Source organism: Solanum dulcamara, chromosome 3 (genome assembly GCF_947179165.1).
Source record: "Solanum dulcamara chromosome 3, daSolDulc1.2, whole genome shotgun sequence".
NCBI lineage: Eukaryota > Viridiplantae > Streptophyta > Magnoliopsida > Solanales > Solanaceae > Solanum > Solanum dulcamara.
In genome coordinates, this window is record NC_077239.1 from 54,076,785 (window position 1) to 54,099,430 (window position 22,646).

Consider the following 22,646-nt stretch of genomic DNA (forward strand, 5'->3'; position numbering starts at 1 on the left):
ACACATGGAGTCCCAAGATGTCTCAAAGATTTATTCAATTTTCAATTGATTATGAAATCTAGTTTTTATGAATTGCATTGGGCTGATTCAATTCCATTTTTAGATGTTATCAATGATTATTATATGCATGTTTTTACCTGAATTGCATATTTGCAAGTTGAATTATGAATGCCCATTCACAAAGCTAATTTTAAGTTATAATTATGAAGTTAAAGATAATTTTCATGAGTTGATCATGAGTTCAATTATTTCAAGCAAAGTTTTCATGATTTAAAGTTGAGATTTATGATTTATGATGATGATGATCAAGATAAGATCAAAAGAAGTTATAGTGATGATCAAAGTAAATATCAAAGATGTTATTATATTATGATAAGTCCAATTCTCACACAATCATGTTAAAGATGGTAATAAGTACAATTCACACTGAAGTTATTGATTTTTATAAATCACTAAGTTAATGAGCTATTCCTAACCTCAAAATGCTCACAAGTGCCTACAGAATGCCTTTGAAATACACCACTCAGGTAATGCATTATCCTTAATCTTTTTGGCAAATTCAAGTCCGAAATATCAATCAGGGAGTCAAAACCAGTGGGAAAATAGTCTCGGTAGATTTTTAGGACCTGTATATCAAAAAATAGATTTTTCAAAGAAACTGCGTAAAACAGTAAAGTGTGCGGCCAAAATCTCCCATTTAGTGCAATTTTTTGGAGTTAAAATCTGGCCAAAATCTCATTCGCTCAAAATTTGCCTATCAAAGAACACCTCCGCATCGCGGACTTGGTCGATGGTTTTTATCCGAACATAGTTCTTTTAGTAAGGGCACTTTATACTTTTCCCTAAATGTTAGTTAATGAACCTAGACATTTTTAGGAACTAATTCAATTCTATAAATTAATCTAAACCTCTAATTTTATTCATTCTTCTACAATTTACCTATTAAAATATTTCTCTCTCTACAAAAGACTCTCAACGACTCCATTGAAGACTTTAAGAAAATTCACTCAAAACTCTCAAGTTCTTCAAAATTATTTGGTTTGCTCACTTAAGGTATGTGGGTATTGATTCATGGATTCTTTCATCTATGAAGCCCAATAAATTTCTCAAGTTTTCTATCAAATTAAAGTATGGTATTTATGGGTTTTATAATCTCTATTCCAATTGCATGAATTATGATTCAAATTATGAATATGAGTCCATTTTGATATAAATTGATGGCTATTACATTGAATTGAAGAGCGTTTCCATGAATTCTCCTATATTCATCTCTAGGGTTCATAATGTGAATTATGGGTATTTTCAATTATACTTCCAAATGATATTATCTTTATGAATTATGTATGGGATGATAGAAAGTATATGATCATGCATGTTTTTAAGTCAATTTAATGATTTTCAAGTCAATTGATCATGCATTCATGTCTTACCCTAATTTCAAGTATAAGCTATGATCATGAATTTTTAAGTTATATTCTATGAGAGTTTTCTTTAATGATTTCAAAGGTATTATCATGAATATCATTTAAATTGATTATGCATTTGAGTTTTACTCTAAATTCAAGTATGAGTTGTGATCAAATATCACAAGTACGTTCAAGGTATGAATTTCATGCAAGTTATGAAGTAAGGTGACTTAGGGCCCTATGTGGTGAATTAGGACCTAACTATATGAATTATGTAAATATGCTTGTAATGATGAACGGACAATTCTCACATTATAAATATGTTATGAAAATGAGCTACTCTATAATTTAAAACCTATGATCATGACTATGATATATGTAATTATGATTTCTATGCTATGTATGTATTCCGTGGAATTTGACTTAGCACCGAGTGGACTTGAGGTGGGGGCCCTACCAAAATCCCTAGTAGCAACCTCATGTCTGTTAAACTGTGTGCCACCATAGGTTGCCTTCATGGCCTAGCTATTGGATCCACATATAGCGTATGTATGACCCGCCTAACAAGGTAGAGTCTACCTTGGCAGGTAGATTCCCCTTTTCTTCGTTGTATAGGGAGACAACGGAATTACATATTATAGCTCGCATGGACTTATTTTCAGTTATGATTCCTATCCCAACTATGTATGATCTCTTATGTATGTTATGATTTATATTATGTTTTTAAAATTCTTGAGTCATTATGATTTTCTCATGATTTTACTTATCTCATCTTATCATGTGTCTTACTTGACCATTGCATCCCATGATTTACATTGCATGTCATGCCCTTATACTTAGTATATTCAAACATACTAATATATACTTTTGCCTACATTATCTCATAATATAGGGGCTGAGATTGAAGGTCATATTCATCCACATGGCTAGTTAAGCTTTCTTATTCGGCGGTATTTGTTGTGATTCCTCATTTATCGGGGACTAGTCATTGAGTTGGTTATTGTTTTCAAAGATTTTTTTTATGTTTCATATTGAGGGTGAGCTAGGAACATGTCTTAACCCCCTTCCATGCTCATGAGTAGAGGCATCTAGTTGGAAACATATTTCGAGTCTATGTTGTCATATGACATTCTTCATTTACTATTCATGATTTAGACTCTGTTATGATGTTTCCTATTTTACTTTACCTTATGTATGCTTATGATATGTACAAGAGGCTTGGTAGGAGCCTCTTTGGGGTTTCGATCGTCGTGTTATGACTAGGCCCTAAGTCGGGTCGTGACACTTTCCCTATTATATTATGATTATGTTCTAATGAGTTTCTATTGGGATGTTAACTAAGCACTGAGAGGGCTTCTAGGTGGGGTTCAGTCCAGTAACACAGTTAGTTATCCAAGAGTATTCTAGTAGCAACCTAAAGTCCCAAACTACGCTGTCCAATAGGATTGCCTTCATGGCCTAGCTAGTGGATCCACATATAACACAATTGAGTTGAGTTGAGTACCATGATGAAGTATGTCCTGGAAAGATAGCCTCCTCCTTCTCTATGAGGGTTATATCGGATTCAATGTAATATCTCTTATGGTCTCATATATCAGTTAAAGGTCTTATCTCACACACACAAGTTGAAGTTAAGCTATGAGTTTATGGTAAACTTTTATGATATGCATTAACCATGAGTTTTTGTATGTTTTCAATTGCTTTTAAGCTCTATTGATGTTCATTATGATTGGTCATGCATCTTATGGCTTATTGCTCATGTTCCTATTAGTTATACATTCATACCTTACATATTTAGTACATTAAAATGTTCTAACATGTATTTTTCCTATATTATCTCATAATGTTGGGACGGACGACACTCACAATCATCCTATTCATGGCTAGAGTTGATTAGACACTTAAAAGTTGTTGAGTCCTCATCTTCTCAAGGATAACGACTTTGTTTCTTGTTTCCATTACTTGAGTTTCTTCTTATTGTTCAGGTCAGCTAGGAGCTTGTACTAAGCCCTCATCAAAAACAATATTAGAGGCATGTTTAGATAGTTTATGATGTAGTCCAGATTGGACATCTTTTGAGTTGTTATCCCTTAGACCCATTCCCCAATGCTGATTATTTCCGCTTATATTGTCATGTTTCTTCACTTTATGTATGTGATGTATGCTAAGATGGCTTATAGTTGGGGCCTTCTCATCCTAATCTTCGTGTCACGGCTTGGACCTAGTTCGAGTCATGACAGTGTAGGACGATTGGATTGATGAACCATAGGGTTTTCCACGACCCATAGACCAGGATCGTAGGGCCAATTTCAATAACTCTAATTTTTGGACATGATTTCTATGAACCGAAGGCACAGATTCTAGGAGGTGCTATGGACTGTAGGCCCTGTCCATAGGTCACTTCTGTCAAAATTAATCCTAGGATATTTTGGACACTTTTCACTCTTTTAATATCAAAGCTAGGTCATTTTAGACTATATTTCACAATCTATATCTACCCAAACCCTTCAAATTTCTCTTATTCTCCTAAAATTCTCCAAGGCTCCCATGGTTTTCTCTCCAAAGGCAATCTTCTTCTCCAAGCTAGGGTTTCAAGAAGTTAAGTCTCCACTTCAAGGATAAGGCTAGATTTCATCAAGGTATGTGTAAATTTTATCAATGGGTCCTCTTTCATCCATAGAGTTTCAAAGATCTCCCTACTCTTTCGTTATGAAATAATGATATATTGAAGGAGCTATTCTTACTATTCAAGTATGTTATGATGAATTTGATATTAGTATATTCTTACCATCTTCTAGGATTATGAAATATTCATGTGTGTGTATGATATTTCATTGAGAGCATCACCTAGTATCGAGCGGACTTTGGGATGGAGGCTCTCTCGTTAGTAGAGGTCGGGTCTCTAGTAGAAATCCTCTTGTCCCATAACTACATGCCACCATAGGAGAAATTGATCACCTTTTAGTTGAGGTTTGATTCCTTAAGTAGCTTTGTGGATCCACTAAGGCAATATTCATGGTCCTTACCTTGGAAAGTAGGGCAATCTCTTTTTGGTGTTGGGGTTGACACTGGACTCTATGTTATAGCTCACATGGTTTCTGTCGGTTGAAGGTATCTCTCACTATGACTCATTATTCTTAATATATTATTTCCTCACTATGAATCTCCTATTATTTTCTTATGAATATTGCATTGACCATATTTTATGCTTCTAACGATGCTTTTAAAGGATTTTATTATGTTTTAGCTTGGTTATTGCATTATCATATTTAATGTCATGCATTGTATATTCTCCATACTCAATATATCCTATATTACTGATGCATGCTCTTTCGCCTATATTATTTTATAATATATGTCACAATTCTCCTAATCATTCTTGTGGCTAGTACAGGTTTCTATTGGCATTCCTTGATTAATGAGTCTTCATACTCTGAGGGCACAACCATTATGAGTTCCTTATGACTTTCATTTCAGACTATTTCTATTTCAGCTATTTGGTGATCTAGGGCTTGTCCTATGCCCCATCTATGGTAGTAGAGGTTATGTCAGACTAGTGTGTTTTTTCTTATCAGATGTTATGCTCAGATATTCGTTATATTGAGATTTTTTATTTTGAGACTTATCTTCTGCATTTCTCTTATATTGATGTTATGTTATCCTAAATCATGCTATGTTATGCTTAGAGGCTAGTTTAAGATCTCTCAGAATCCTATTCGCATGTCTCGTCTAGGGTCTACTTTGGCTCGTGACAATAGTAATTAGTTAGTGGTAGGACAGACCAAGAGTTCGCTAGGGGTCAGTAATATTTTTGTGTATCATCCATGTCCAATGTGTAGACTAGATTCGTGATAACTTTAATCATCCCTCAAATGAAAGTTTTAGGTATTTATAGTCATCTAATTCTACATCTTTAAAAGGTTTAACTATTTATTTTAAGGCTATTTCATCAAATCAAGCATTTCCATGATCTTACCAATCTCATTCATAGAATTTTGGCCTCATTAACCTCTCTTGAGAAGATTCTATGCTTAAAGAACCCATTTTATGATGGTGTTTAGGTTCCCCAAACTCATAGATAATAGCTAATTTCATAAATCCATACTAGAAAGAAAATTTAATGGTTTAGAATTGAAAATCATATGTAAATACACTCCCACCATATGTTGTCCCACTAAAATAATAACCCTAGGGTTCAAATTCATAAATTCTCATTAAAATCATACCCTTCCATTCTAGGAGGAAATCGAATTACGTATTGAAAAGATGGAAGAGAAGTACTTACCTCAAAGAGAGAAAAAGGACTAAGTTTTGAAGAAGTTGCCACTAAAGTTCTTTGGTCGAATATTCTATGTTCTAAGTAAAACTGGGTGAAAACTGACTTAAAACATGTTATTTTTTTTCCAACCTTCGCTATAGCAAAGAATACCTTTTGTATGGCGAACCTCCATGACCCAAGATCCTTCTCCATGGAGAACCTCTCAAACATGGGATCCTTTACTATGACGAAGACTTTCGCTATAGCAAAGCCTGATAAAAAATTCAAAACTCAATTGTCATTTTCAAAATTTTGGAACTATATGAGGGTACTATGGTCCTAAACATCCATAACAATGGGATAGGTCGTTACATATACAAATTGGGTGTCATGTTGATGTCGTACTAGCTTGAGTTTTTTTCACCATGTGCAAAGTGGGAAATATGCGTTTATGGGCCATGAGTCGCCCATGTGAATCGATCTAACCGGATATATTTAAGAAGAGATTAGATAATATTAACTAACATCTTAATAGAAGTTACTACATGTTGTGACTGTAATGGTAGCAGTTCCAAAGTATCTGTTGTTTAATTTTTTCAGTATACAAATGTTTTACTCTTCTAAAGTAGATGGCTAAAACAATATAGAGTAAATAGTGTTCTCTTATCTTGTTCTTCCACATTTAATAATTATAATTAGTATGTGTCAATATAACTTTATTTCCTTGAGAGTCAAAATTTGACTTGGAGTGATTATTCAACAAGATTTCATTGATCTTTTGTTGTTGTCAATATGTACACAATCTTGTTCTTGTTACGATGACATTTTACTTCATATCAACATCAAATTTGGAAAAAAGACTATTTCATAAATGTGATATAATTACGAGAGGTAAAAAAGAGGAAATACAAATGAGTAATTAAATTACCATGATTGCTGGGAAAAACAATCACCGTGATTCGAGAGACCATGGGAGCGGGAGGATTTGAAGGTAGTGGCGTAGTTAGAAATTTTTGTCAATAGTGTGTTAAGTGTGTGTAAAATTAAATATACATTTATATTAAAAAATATTTAAATTTTGTACACTACATAATTTTGATGTAAAGACTTCTACACTTCACCTAATATGACTCCATTCATATATGAAGGGGCCAGAGAAATAGAGGGAAAAAAGATATAAATATAGTGTAAAACAATTAGCGACCTTCTATAATAAGTTGCTTTTTTATTAGAATTGCGGTGCAGAGACCATTTTATTATCGAAAAATATCCAAAAAAAAATAGTAACAAAAGTGGACTAAATGAGCCAAATACAAAATCAACTCTATAAACTAAGGAAAGAGAATGGTCAGTCCCAAAAGTTATCTAATCTAAAGCAGGAAACTACATAGGGTGTTGTAAGACCCCGTAAGATCAAAAGTCGAGCGAAAGAAAATCTTTCAAAAGGATTGAAAAGGAATCAAGCCCACGAGTAAGTCTACGACTCGTATAGGTTATTACGGCTCTTAAACTTGATTGAAGAGGTAAAGTAAGAATTTGGAAATTGGCTAAGGTAGGAGTTGGGTTGACGAGTCTATTGACGACCCATAGAGAAAATGATAATTCATAGAAACAAGCCATCATGGCAAGGTAAGATGACCCACAGATCCCTCCCTTAGGACTTTGTCTATGATTCAATAGGATGAGTCGAAGAGAAGCTCATGACTCGTACAAATAAGTCATACGAAAAGTTCAGAGACTCCTCAACTTGTAGGTTTTTCAGACCTGTAAGATGGATCACTTCAATGACCCGTAAACCCAACGAAGAGCCATAAAGATGACTCGTAAAAAAAGTATAGAGACTCAATTTTCAAGCCTTTCTCAAGACCTGCCGAATGAGTCGTAATGACAACTCGTTACCAGATCTACGACCCATAGATTCAAGTCGTAGGTTTGCCAAATTGGAATTTTAATGGGGGTAGTTTGGCATTTTTTATACATTCTAATAATGTATTTGGATGTTTGTAAATACTAGATTCATTAATAATTTGGTCCTAAATACTCCTAAACTCTTTATTTTCCCCCATTAATTCCCAAACAAATTCTAAACTTCTCTCCCAAGGTTTTTCAAGAATTCATCAAGCTTTTATTAGATTTTTTCCAACATCAAGTCTCTCTTCTAAAATTAAAGTCTAATTTCAATCAAGGTATGTGTGGATTGATTCATGAGGCCCTTCCACTCATGGAGTCCAAGGTTTAATCTCAAAATCTCAAGAAATCTCATTACTTTTAAACTTCAATTTTGATGAATTATGTTGGGTTGCTTCAATTTCATTTTAAATCATTGTTTATGATAATTATGATTATGTTTCTATGTAAATTACATAATTTTAAGTTGAATTATGAAAGACCATGTATAAAGCTATTTCCTATGATGAATTGCATGCATTATTTTCATGGAGTTCAATGTTTCCAAGGTATTCTCATTGTTTTCATTCAAATCGATTATGTATATTAGTTTTTAACCTAATTTTATGTATGAATTACGATCATGAATTACAAGTACGTTCAAGTTATGATTTTTATCCTAGTATAAAGATAGGTGACTTAGGGACCTATGTGGTGATTTAAGGCCTAATGATATGAATTGTGTGTGTATGAATTATAATGTGGAAGGACAATACTCACATTGCACTTATTCTATGAAATGAAGTACTCTATGAATTTCAAATGTATGATCATGCTTATGATATGTTGACTATGATTACTATGCTATGTATGTATTCTTTGAGATTTAATTTAGCACCAAGAGGACATGAGGTGGGGGCCTTACCAAAAGCCTAAGTAGAAACCTCATGTCCCATAAACTACGTGCCACCATAGGTTGCCTTATATCTTAGCTAGTGGATCCACATATAGCGTATGTACATCACCCACCTAGCGGGTTAGAGTCTACTTAGCAAGTAGATTCCCCTTACTTCCGGTGTAGGGGTAACATCGAGATTCTAAGTTATAAATCGCATGACCTTATTGTCGGTTATGGTTCCTATCCCAGATATGTATGATCTCTTATGTATTTTCATGATCTCAACTATGCTTTTCAAATTCTTTGGTCATCATGATTATTTTACGTCTTTACTTATCTCACCTTATTATGTATTTACTTGATCATTGCATCTCATTATTTACATTGCATGTCATGCCCTCACACTTAGTACATTCAAAGTACTAATGCATATTATTGCATACATTGTCTCATAATATAAGCTTTGAGGTTGAGGATCACTTTCCCCTGCGTGACTAGTGGACTTTCTATTAGCGAAGTCTTGGTGAGTCATCATATATCAAGGACAAGTTATGAGTTTTTATTCTTATTTTCAAAGACTCTCGTTATGTTTCATTTTGAAGGTGATCTAGGGACATGTCTTAGCTCCCTCCCACGCTCATGATTACAGGCATTGTTGGACAATTTTGTAGAGTCTTATGTAATCGGATCATATATCCCTTATGTTTCATGTTAGACTCTTTTCTATGATATTTATAAATTTATTTTACCTTATATATGCTTATGATATCAACAAGAGGCTTGGTTGGAGCCCTCTGGAGTTTCGATCGCCGTGTTACATCTAGGACCTAGGTCGGATCGTGACAAACTTAATATCAGAGTACAAGGTTTAAGATGTCCTAGGGTGTCCAACATATCGCATCGAGTAGATTTTTATCCATGGTTGTGAAGTGCGCCATATCTATGAATAGGGGGCTATAAGACGTTTTAGGAATTCTCACTTCTTTCATGTGTTATGTCATGCTATAGAGTTTACCTTAAGACTTCCTTTCCCTAATGTTCTTCCTTTGCTATTTTCAAAAATTATGCCTCCAAGAAGACTACCATTGCCAAGGGGAAACAATACTAATGAAGCCCAAATTCCCCCAGCTCCTCAAGACAATGGTTCCCTCCCCGATCAAGTGACTAATGCGGAGTTCTAGACCGTCATTACTATGATAGCCCAAGTTGTAGCCAACCAAAGGGTTGTGGCTCCTCCTAATGTTCCTACTCTGGCCTTAAAAGTGAGAGACTTTGTGTGAATGAACCCTTAGGAGTTTCATGGCTCAAAGGTTGGTGAGGATTCTCAAGAATTCATAGATGAGGTATACAAGATAGTGAGCATTATAGGGGTGTCATCTCAAGAGAAAGTGGAGTTAACGGCCTATCAACATAAGAGTGTTGCAAAAGTATGGTACACCCAATGGAAGATAGAAATGGGAATTGGAGGTCCTATTGAATGGGAAGACTTCAGACTCGCTTTCCTTGATCATTTTATCCCTCTTGAGATAAGGAAAGATAAAGTGTTGGAGTTCATTAATCTTCAGTAAGTTAATATGGGAATGAGGGACTATGCCCTCTGGTTTACTAAGCTATCCAAGTACACTCCTTCATTAGTTGCCAATCCATGTGCCTGAATAAGTCAATTCATATCGGGGTTTCCAACTTGGTTGCTAAGGAATGCCATGATGCCTTTCTTATGAAAGAAATGGACATATCTCAGCTTATGACTTTTGCCAAACAAATTAAAGGAGAAAAGCTCAAGGACATGAGGATGAGGGATTCTAAGATGGATCAGTATGAAGCTGGGTTCTCCAGTACTGGTAATGGTGGTGGTAGTAGTTTCTGCTCTCAATAAGGACAAGGCTCAGGGAAGAAGTTTGCTAAATATAGGGCACCATACCCTAAAGTTAAACGAGAAGAAGGTATGATTTCTAGTAGCCCTTCTTTTCCTAAGTGTGCAAAGTGTGAAAAGAATCATGAAGGGAAATGCTTGATGGGAATAGGTGCTTTCTATAGATGGGGTAAGATGGGCCATAAGCAATTTGAGTGCCTTTATATTGCCAACAAAGGTGGAGAAGGTCATCCTCAAGGAGACCAAGTCCAATAAAGCGCCCAATCTCAACCTAAGGGTGGCCAACATAATAATCAATTTTATGCTTTTCATGTTAGGCAAGATGTGGATGAGACTCCTGATGTGATTACGGGTATGTTATGGGTTTTTAACTTTGATGTTTATGCATTGCTTGATCCGGTTGCAAACTTGTCTTTTGTTACTCCTTACCTTGCTATGAGATTTAATGTGTGCCCTGAGGTGTTGTTAGAACATTTTTCGATTTATACTCCCATTGGTGATTTGGTATTAGCCAAGAGAGCTTATAGAAATAGTCTCATTTCTGTCTTGCATAAAGTTATTCCATGTGATCTTGTTGAACTTGACATGACCGATTTTGACATCATTTTTGGTATGGATTGATTACATGCCTCTTATGCATCTATATATTGTAGGACTCGTGTGGTTAAGTTTCACTTTCCTAATGAGCCTATTCTTGAATGGAAGGGTAAGGATTCGGTGGTTAAGGGTTGATTCATCTCATGTCTTATGGCCCATAAAATGATTTTCAAAGGGTGCATTTTTCATATTGTGTGAGTTAGGGATATTGATTCTGAAACTCCCACTCTTGAATTAGCCCTATAGTTAACATGTTTTCTGATGTGTTTCCCGATAATTTGCCCGGTGTTCTTCCCAAAAAAGTAAATTGACTTTGGCATAGATCTCTTTCCCGATACCCAATCTATCTCTACTCTTCCTTACCGTATGGCTCCGACAAAACTTAAGGAGTTAAAAGAGTAATTAAAGGACTTGTTGGATAAGCATTTTATAAGGCCAAGTATTTCACCATGAGGTTCTCTTATATTGTTTGTTAGAAAGAAAGATGGGTCACTCCGAATGTGCATAGACTATCGACAATTGAATAAGGTCTCCATAAAGAACAAATATTCAATTCTAAGGATAGATGACTTGTTTGATCAATTATAAGGAGCGAGTTACTTCTCTAAGATTGATATTCGTTTCGTTTATCATCAATTAAGGGTAAAGAAGTGTGATATTCCCAAATATGGCATTTCGAACAAGGTATGGTCATTTTGAATTTGTATTAATATCATTTGGTTTGACTAATGCTCCAGCTATCTTCATGGATTTGATGAATCATATTTTCAAGCCATACTTGGATATGTTTGTAGTGGTGTTCATTGATGACATCTTGATTTATTCTCGAAATGAGGAAGATCATATGGGTCACTTGAGAATTGTTTTACAAAATAAGAAACTATTTGCCAAGTTTAATAAGTGCAAATTTTGGCTAAGGGAAGTTGCATTTCTTGGCCATGTGGTGTCCGGTGATGGGATTAAAGTAGATCCAAAGAAAATGCAGGTGGTTAAGAATTTATCTAGACCATTATCCCCTCCGGATATTAGGAGTTTTTTGGGCTTAGCCGGATACTATAGAGGGTTTGTTGAAAGATTTTCGTCTATTGATTCGCCTTTGACTAAGTTGACCCAAAAGAAGGTAAAATTTTAATGGTCGGATGAGTGTGAAAGGAGTTTCCAATTATTGAACGATTATCTTATGTCAGCTCCTATTTTGACATTGCTCGAAGGTTCATATAGGTTTGTTGTTTATTGTGATGCCTCACGTGTTAGTTTGGGTTGTGTCTTAATGCAACATGATAAGGTGATAGCCTATGCTTCTATGCAGTTTAAGGTACATGAAACGAACTATCCAACCCATGATCTTGAAGTTGCGACGATTGTGTTTGCTTTGAAAATATGGTGTCACTATATTTATGGGGTGCATGTTGATGTGTTCACTGACCATAAAAGTTTGTAATATGTGTTTAGGCAAAGGGACTTGAACCTTAGACAAAGGATATGGCTTGAACTTCTAAAAGACTATGACATGAGTGTATTATACCATCCGGGTAAGGCAAACATTGTAGCCGATGCTCTTAATTGATGGTCCATAGAAAGTGTTGCATATGCTGAGGAAGGTAAGAAGGCGTTGGTCAAAGTTGTTCATAGATTGACATGATTAGGTATGCATTAGATTGAATTCAATGATGAAGGTGCTCTTGTATATAATGTCTCAGAATGGTATCTTGTGGCAGATGTTAAGGCCAAACAAGACAATGATCCCATTTTAGTCGAATTGAAGAAGTCAGTTGCGAAAAAAGCCATTGAGGCTTTCTCCCAAGGGGGAGGTGGGGTACTACATTTCCAAGGTCATTTTTGTGTTCCTAATGTTGATGGATTAAGAGAGTTGATATTGAATGAGGCCCATAGTTCACAGTATTAGATTCATCCGGGATCCACTAAGATGTATCGTAATTTGAGGGAAGTGTATTGGTGGAATAGCATGAAAAAAGACATAGCAGAGTTTGTGGCTAAGTGCCCTAATTATCAACAAGTTAAAGTTGAGCATCAAAAATTGAGAGGTTTAGCTCAAGATATAGAAATTCCTACTTGGAAGTGGGAAGATGTGAAAGTGGATTTTGTAACGGGTTTGCCTCATACTAAAAGACAACATATTTCCATTTTGGTTGTTGTAGATCAGATGACTAAATCAACTCATTTTCTACCGATTAAGACTTATTATGGTACCGAAGACTATGCTAAGTTGTACATTCTTAAACTTGTGAAACTTCATGGTGTTCCTTTATTGATTATATTAGATAAAGATACTCAATTCACTTCATATTCTTGAAAGTCATTCCAAAAGTGTCTTCGTAATAGTGTTATACTAAGTACCATTTTTCATCTTCAAACCGATGGATAACCCGAAAGAACGATTCAAACTTTTGAGGATATGTTAAGAGCATGTGTGATTGATCTTAAAGAAAGTTAGGATGAGCATTTGCCATTTATTAAGTTTGTCTACAATATTAGTTATCACTCTAGTATTCAAATGGTTCCTTTTGAAGCCTTGTATGGGAAAAGATGTAGATCTCCAGTGGGATGGTTTGAAGTGGGTGAAATGGAATTGATTGGCCCAGATTTGGTAGTTGATATAATGGAAAAAGTAAGTTTGATGATAGAAAGATTAAAGACGACTCAGAGTCATTAAAAGTCCTATTCGGACACTAGGAGGAGAGATCTTGAATTTGATGTGGATGACTGGATGTATTCGAAGGTTTCACCTATGAAAAGTGTAACGTGATTTGGGAAGAAAGGGAAGTTGAGTCCTAGATATGTAGGACCCTATATTATATTAAAATGTGTTGGTAAAGTGGCATACAAGTTAGATTTGACATTTGAGTTGGCTATGGTTCATCCGGTATTTCAGGTGTCCATATTGAGAAAATTTGTGGGTGATCCAAACTCCATTATGCCTTTGGAAATTATGAACATGGAAGAGAATTTGACTTATGAAGAGGTTCAGTTGGAAATCTTAGACTGGCAAGTGAAGAGGCTAAGGAATAAAAATATTCCGTCCGTCAAAGTCTTGTGGAGAAATCAACAAGTAGAAACTGCTATGTGGGAAGCAGAAGTAGATCGATGAAGCGTTATCCATATCTCTTTCCTTCCACTCAAGCCTAAATGTACTAAGTTGATCCATGATTGAAATCGATTAAACTCCTACGTATTCAGTCTCTCCTATGTCATTCATATGCATGCATATCGTGAAAGTTAATTTTCCAAACCATGTTTTATGCTAAGTATGAAGTTTATATATTCTATGCATTTTTAAAATGTTCTTATGTTTACGTTGGGTTGCTAGTCCTATTTTCATGTCTTTTCTATGCTAGTTGAATCTCATTTGAGGAAGAATTTTTCAAAGGAGAAGATATTGTAAGACCCTGTAAGATCAAAAGTCGAGCGAAAGAAAATCTTTCAAAAGGATTAAAACAGACTCAAGCCCACGAGTCAGTCTACAACTCATATAGGTTATTATGGGTCGTAAACTTGACTTGTAGAGGTAAAGTAAGACTTTAGAAATTTGGCTAAGGAAGGAGTTGGGTTGACGAGTCCATTGATGACCCCTAAAGAAAATTACAATTCGTATAAATGAGCCATCATGGCAAGGTAAGATGACCCACAAATGTTACCCTCAGGAATTTGCCTAAGAATAAACACGATGATTCATAGAGAAGCTCACTACTCGTAGAAATGATTCATATGAAAACTTCAGAGACTTCTCAACTTGCAGGTTTTTCAGAACTGCAAGATGGATCACTTTGATGACCCATAAACCCAACGACGTATCGTAAAGATGACTCTAACAAAAGTATAGAGACTTGATTTTTAGGTCTTTCTCAGGACCTGCAGGACGAGTTGTAATGATGACTCATCACCATGTCTATGACCCTTAGGCTCAAGTCATAGGTTTGCCCGATTGAAATTTTAATGAGAGGTATTTTGGTATTTTTCTTACATTCTAATAATATATGTGGACTATTTTTAAGGACTAGATTCATTACGAATTTGATCCTAAATACTCCTAAACTCTTTATTTTCCCTCATTAATTCCTAAACAAATTCTAAACTTCTCTCCCAAGGTTCCTCAAGAGTTCATCAAGCTTCCATTAGGGTTTTCAATATCAAGTCTCCCTTCTAAAATTAAAGTCTAATTTCAATCAAGGTATGTGTGGATTGATTCATGAGCCCCTTCCACTAATGGAGTCCAAGGTTTAATCTCAAAATCTCATGAAATCTCATTACTTTTGAACTTCAATTTTGATGAATTGTATTGGGATGCTTCAATTTCATTTTAAATCATTGTTTATGATCATTATGAGTATGTTTCTATGTAAATTACATGATTTCAAGTTGAATTATGAAAAACCATGTATGAAGCTATTTCCTATGATGAATTACATACATTATGTTCATGGAGTTCAATGTTTCCAAGATATTCTCATTGTTTTCAATCAAATCGATTATGTATATTAGTTTTTACCCTAATTTTATGTATGAATTACGATCATGAATTACAAGTACGTTCAAGTTATGATTTTTATCCAAGTATAAAGATAGGTGACTTAGGGCCCTATGTGGTGATTTAAGGCCTAATGATATAAATTATGTATGTATGAATTGTAAAGTGGAAGGACAATACTCACATTGCACTTATGCTATGAAATGAGCTACTCTATGAATCTTAAACCTATGATCATGTCGATGATATGTTGACTATGATTACTATGTTATGTATGTATTTCGTGGGATTTAACTTAGCACCGAGAGGACTTGAGGTGGGGGCCCTACCAAAAGCCTTAGTAGCAGCCTCATGTCCCATAAACTATGTGCCACCATAAGTTGCCTTATGGCTTAGCTAGTGGATCCACATATAGAGTATGTACATCACCCGCCTAGCGGGGTAGAGTTTACCTTGACAAGTAGATTCTCCTTTCTTTCGATGTAAGGGTAACATCAGAATTTCATGATATAGTTTGCATGGTCTCATTGTCGGTTATTGTTCATATCCCACATATGTATGATCTCTTATGTATTTTTACGATCTCAACTATACTTTACAAATACTTTGGTCATCATGATTCTCTCACGTCTTTACTTATCTCACCTTATTATGTATTTACTTGATCATTGCATCTCATTATTTACGTTGCATGTCATGCCCTCATACTTAGTACATTCAAAGTACTAATGCATATTGTTGCCTACATTATCTCATAATTTAGGGATTGAGGTTGAGGATCACTTTCCCCCAGTGGTTAGTGAGTTTTCTATTGGCGAAGTCTTGGTGAGTCCTCATATATCGGGTACAAGTTATGAGTTATTGTTCTTATTTTCAAAGTATCTCTTTATATTTTATTTTGAGGGTGAGCTAAGGACATGTCTTAGCATCTGCCCATGCTCATAATTAGCGGCGTTGTTGACAATTATGTAGAGTCTTATGTAGTCGGATCATATATCCCTTACGTTTCATGTTAGACTTTTCTATGATGTTTCCACATTTACTTTTCCTTATGTATGCTTATGATATGAACAAGAGGTTTTCCCCAAATATAGTGGTCTTGATTTTTTGTCCTCATAAGAGACATCTTACAAAAATTCCCTTATTTTCATTTTAAGTTGAGTCAAAGTATAAATTTGTCCTCTACACATTAAATATTTTTTAAATCTCTCTATGCTCAATTGCCTCTCAACTTTTTTCTTTTTTTTTTTAATTTTTTTTTCTTATTTTCCTTTTATTTGTTATTTTTTCTTTTCTCCTTTTATTCTTTTTCCATTCTTTCCTTTTTCATTTTTTTTGGTTTTTTGTTTTTTTTCTTTTTCCATTTAATTTCTATTTTTTCTCTTTCTTTATTTTGGTTTTATTTATTGTTTTTTGTTTCTCCTTTTTTAAAATAAAAATTCTTTTTTTGTCTTTTTTTCTCTACTTCTATTTTTTTGTCTTTTTTTCATTGCTTCTAAGACAAAGTTATTGGGTTTCTCATAAGTTTGATTTAGTGAAAATGATGGAAATTATTGTCCATGAGTAGTAACTTGTTATTTGAAAGTCTTTTAGCTAATTTTTGCCTCAAGGCTTATAGAGTATCTCATAAATCAAGACACAATATGATATCATTAAGTTTTGTTCATAGGGAGTAACTTGTTATTTTGAAGTTCTTGATCTAAGTCTTGCCTCTAAGGCAAGAGTTATAGAGCATCTTATAAGGTAGACATACTGAAATAATGTAAACTATTGTTCATGAGACATGTGTTAATTTTTTAACCTTTGAGCTATGTTCTGTCTCTAACACAAAAGTTATTGCATTTTCCATAAGTTAGACTTAGTAAAAATAGTGTAAAATATTGTCCATGAGACGCAACTTGTTCTTTGAAGTCCTTGAACTAAGTTTTGCCTCAAGACAAGAGTTATAGAACATCTAATAAATTAATATCTAATGTGGTAGAGTCAAGTCATGCCCATGGGGCTTAACTTGTTGTTTGAAAGTTTTCTTACTAACAAGTCTTACCTGTAGGATAATAGTTATAGAGTATCTCATAAATCAAAACACAATGTGGTAGTGTCAAGTTTTTCTCATGTGGCATAAATTTTTGTTTGAAATTCCTTTTACTAACAAGTCTTACCTCTGGTACCATAGTTATGGAGCATCTCATAAATCAAAACAAAATATGGTATTGTCAAATCTTGTCCACTGGGCTTAATTAACTTGTTGTTTGAAAGTACATGTGTTAAGAGGCAAGAGTTATAGAGCATATGATAAATCAAGACAGAATATAATAGTGTTAAGTCTTGCCCATGGGGCATGACTTGTGAAGTTCTTGGTCAAAGTTTTGCCTCTAAGGCAAGAGTTGTAGAGCATCTAATAAATTAATACATAATGTGGTAATGTCAAGTTTTGTCCATGAGGCATAACTTATTATTTGGAAGTCATCAGACTGACAAGTCTTACCTCTAGAACAATAGTTATAGAGTATCTCATAAATCAAAACAGAATGTGATATTGTCAAGTCTTGTCAACGGGGCTTAATAAACTTGTTGTTTGAAAGTCCTTAGGCTAAGAGACAAGAGTTATAGAGCATATGTTAAATCAAGACACGTTGGAGTAATGTCAAGTCTTGCCCATGGGACCAAACATGTGAAGTTCTTGGTCTAAGTTCTGCCTCTAAGGCAAGAGTTATAGAGCATCTAATAAATCAATACATAATGTGGTGGTGTCAAGTCTTGCTCGTTGGGCTTAACTAGATGATTGGTAGTCCTTGGACTAACAAGTCTTACCTCTACGACAATAGTTATAGAGTATATCATAAATCAAAATACAATGTGATATTGTCAAGTCCTACCCTTGGGGCATGACTTGTTGTTTGGAAGTATTTGGGCTAAGAGGCAAGAGTTATAGAGCATGTGATAAATCAGAAAACAATATAGTAGTGTCAAGCCTTGCCCATGGGCGTAACTTGTGAAGTTCTTGGCCTAAGTTTTGTCTATAAGGCAAGAGTTATAGATCATTTCATAAATTAAGACACAAAAAAATGGTATCAACTCTTGTCCATGTGACGTAACTTGTTCTTTGAAAGTTTTTGGGCTAACTATTGCCTATAAAACTAGAGTTATAGAGTATCTCGTGAAATTTCAAACCATATATAATTTAAAATTGTAAATTCTATAAAAATTGTCTTGAACCTTGGCACTTTAATTTAGGGATCATTTTATTTAAAAGAATTATAAAATGTATAAAATAAATAATTTTCAAAGTTCTGTAATTAAAAAGGATTAAAAGAAAGAAAAAATAAAGATAAGAAAAAAAAGAAAAAATAGAAGGAAAAGAAACAAAATGCGTAAGAAAAAAATGAAAGGAAAAAAAGTAAGAAAAAAAGTTAGGGTTGAAGGGAAAAGAAAAGAAAGAGAGAGAAAAAAACGTATATTTTTTTAGTTCTATTTGATTATCAAAATACAAACTCTTTTATTTTTTTGATTTGGAGGAAAATTTTATCCAAAAAATTTTCATTAAATGAATATAATCTATTTTTACAAAACTTTTTCTTATAGAGGACAAAATATCAAAATCTACCCTTATGAGGGTCATTGTGAAATTAACTCCATCCAAAACGCCAATATTTATCTGTCTTGTATTCTTGGTGCTTCTAGAGAGCCACTCCGACACTCCTCTCCATCCTTCTATGAGGCACCTGAAAATGCTCGCTGAAATTTGTGCCTTGTGATGCTCCTCCTCTGGATCATCTTCATTCTTGAGCCCCGTAGAGTGTATGATCTCGAGTTCATCCTTCGGCCTTCACACACACACACACAAAGTATATGTCCATTTATGACCGCTCCTCCTCCTTTCTTGTTGACTTTTACCTTAAGACTTATCTCCTTTCTGTCTCCAGGTGGTTGGGGAAAGTCATTTCTGCATAGATTTGATGAAGTAAGAGAAAGTATGCACGGATAATGTACAAAATTTAAACTCGTAATATAATCATATTCGCTTACAAAGTTTAATGACCTCAAAGCTTGAATCAAATGTACAAAATTAAAAATATTTTCAGTATTTATTTTTTTTAAAGAATATGAAGTAATAAGTTTTTGCGCAACCAAAATTCTTTTTTGATAAATTAAGGCCAAAAAGAGTTGAATCTCAAATAATATTAACAAAATCATTTTATGATGTATTTAAGTCATATACAAAGACTATGCAATGTGGAATACTTTTGAGCACATGCAGATAAGTGCAAAATTATAGTTGCATGACTGCCGGAGAGAACGTGAAGAAAACGTTCATGACACATAATTCAATAGTCTATAATTCAAAGGATCGTCACAGTCAATGATAAGAAAAAACAGTTGTCACAATTTTTTTTCCCTTTGTTTACCTCTCTCATTGATAGAAAGTTGTCACTTATTTTAGAATTGAAGATGAACAACCTTGTCTTGCATCGATATAAATCAAAAATAGTAAGACATAATAGGGTCTTGTGATATTTCGTTATTATCACTTTTCTTTTTTCTTGTTTCTGTCTCCTCTTTTGGTGGAAAGATCAACTTTAAGATGCCTCTTTCTTTAATTTAAAAAAAGAAAAAGAAGATCTCAATACATAAAATATTATTTACTTCATCAACTAATATAAGCACCATAAATATAGTAGTAAAGTAGACGATTGAGTAGGTAGGATCTAATTAATACCACACCACACCTATCTTACATCTCAAAACAAGATCTGCACCCGACCGATAATATTACACTAATTTAAAATATTATATTTATATAATATTAATGAATAGAAATATGAAGGGAAGTTTTCACTTAATCATAATTAGATAACACGTATTCTTAAAATTGATTATAAATTGAGGCCTTTTACCATATTAATCTTTGTCCTTTTCCATAGTTATAGGTCATCTTCTCCACGTTTGCAATTGAAAAAAGGTAAGAAAAAGAAACTAGTAGTTCTACAAGAAAGACACAACAACAATCCAGTGAAATCCCACAACGTGGGTCTGGAGAGGATAGAGTATACGCAGATCTTACTCCTATCTAGGTAGGACGGCTGTTTCCGAGTTCTACAAGAAAGACAATTGAAACAATATATATATAGACTTATCCATATTTTTGAGGTAGAAAAATTGGCATATAAAAAATAACTATACAACACAATTACAACTACGAAGAAGTGATGGAAATGAAACATCAAACAAAAAAAAAAATTCCAAAAAAAAGGTAAAATTAACTGAAATAGAAAGAACAAATGAAATGGAAGGTATGCCCAGAGTCAGAAAATCCTTCTCTGACACATGAAAAAAGTTTTTATAATTTTAAAAGATATTTTAAAATCATTTAAGATGAACTAAAATAAATTAAGGTCAAAGAAGATAAGTTTGCTTCTTTTCTGATCAAATTATAACACGCAAATGAGTTTATAATATGAAATTTTAGTTTCTACAGATTAATGAAAAGGAACATTATTATAAAATGTATACTACAATCAAACATAAATTTGGAATATTTCCTTGAGCACTACCACTAATTAAACAGTCGTTATTATATGGGCGAAACTGAAGAGGAAGAAGAAAGGGCAATAACTTGAACCACATCTAAATTATAGCTGCAACTCCGAGGAAGAAGAAAAGGGCGAAAAAAGTGGTTTGAGTGTTCAAAATTTTTGAAGATCCTCCAGTTTCATTTCCACTTTGGCCACTACTAGCAGAAGAAGAAGTAGCATTTGGTTTCTTATTTCCATCACCAGCAGCCAAAGTAGTCAAATCCAGAGTAGCTTTAGATTTCAAATTGTCAGGGTCAAACTTATGCATCCCCGGCATTCCATCTTTCACTGTCGATCCCACTTGCCACACCTGATTCACCGTCTTCATATTTGCCGGTAACTCTAAAGTGGCGAAGATTTTCATGACCCCATCAGATGACTCTGCTTTGGAATCCAAAACGTTGTACGTAAGCTTGGACTCTGTAATTAATTTGTAAGAAGTAAGATTGTATGTCTTAACAACCATGGATCCTTTGGGATCTTTGAATGCTATAAGGGATTGTGTGCCAAGCATAGCTGGGGAAACAGGGTTAATACCCCAAGCAATCCAGCCATCAGGGGAAGCTGGAGAAGCAATGAAGGCAACAGAGAGAGTGGATTTGGTTGAATCAAAGGTCCAATGGAGGAAAGATTTGAGAGAAGGAAGATCAGTGCAATTGGTGAAATGAGTGTTAGCTGAGAAAGTCTGAGAGGAGCATGTGAGAGATGTGGAAGGGGAGATTTGGAAAAGAAGAACAAGTAAGGAGGTGAGGAAAAGGTTAATAAAATGAGAGGCCATTTTTGAACAAGCAAGCTGTGTTGAAAGAGGAGTGTTAAGAGGATATTTTGGGATATTGGGGGATTTTATAGGGAAACTTTGAAGGAATAATGTAGTGGGCTTGGGGAATTTGGGGATCCAGTTGGGAGCGTTGAAGCCATTAGCCACACCACATGATAGATGGAAGGAAATACGAAGGACACAAGTGGACATGCCACCAACATGTACAATAAAAATTGTTAAATTTGGTCTTAACTTTCCATGATTTATCTAATTTCTGCATCTATATTATCAACACCATGTCAAATAAGCTCATGTGACTAAATTCCTCGTTAAGGAACGGAATCTTCTTCAAGCAAATGCACATTCCCCTTTTCTTTTGTGTTCTTGTATTTAGTATTGCACTTTTCTTTTTCTTTCTTAACTTAAGGGAAACGTCTACCTTTTTGCGCGCTCCCTAGATAACTCAAATCCACAGTTTTAATAACATATTTGGATAAGCTTTTTTAAGTTTCTTTCTAAGTTGAAAATCTCAAATTTTCAATTTGTCTTTTTAAGCTATTTTTCTTAAATTGGGTGTTCAAAAACACTTTCTTCATTTTACCCAAACATCATAAAAGAATTAAAAGTTATTTTAATTGAAAAGATACTTAAAATAAGTCTATACAAACAGACTCTAAGATTGGAGGAGGAAATATTTATCATATAAACAACTTCTCTTCTCTATTTATTACTACTTTTTCTTTTATCGCACTTGTTCAAAAAAAATTATGTAGGAAGGGAAAGTGCTAACCACTATAAGTTTTATTATTATGAAAGCTCCGACCAAAAAATGCTATTAAGCGATAGAGACATCACATTCATCTGATCATATTTCTTATAATTCTAAAAAAAAATAAAAATTACGCTTT

General features: G+C 34.2%; 1 protein-coding gene across 1 annotated transcript; it reads right to left on the reverse strand.

Moving 5' to 3' along the window:
- Positions 1–20,829: 20,829 nt before the first annotated feature.
- On the reverse strand, positions 20,830–21,965 carry LOC129882609 (auxin-induced in root cultures protein 12). The gene has a single exon (XM_055956991.1). It carries the CDS (start codon positions 21,946–21,948, stop codon positions 21,031–21,033), a length of 918 nt encoding a protein of 305 aa, XP_055812966.1. The 5' UTR covers positions 21,949–21,965; the 3' UTR covers positions 20,830–21,030.
- Between the last annotated feature and the right edge of the window lie 681 nt (positions 21,966–22,646).

Coding starts and splice junctions, on each gene's coding strand:
- LOC129882609 (XM_055956991.1), bottom strand. CDS start 21,948: ATGTCCACTTGTGTCCTTCGTATTTCCTTCCATCTATCATGTGGTGTG.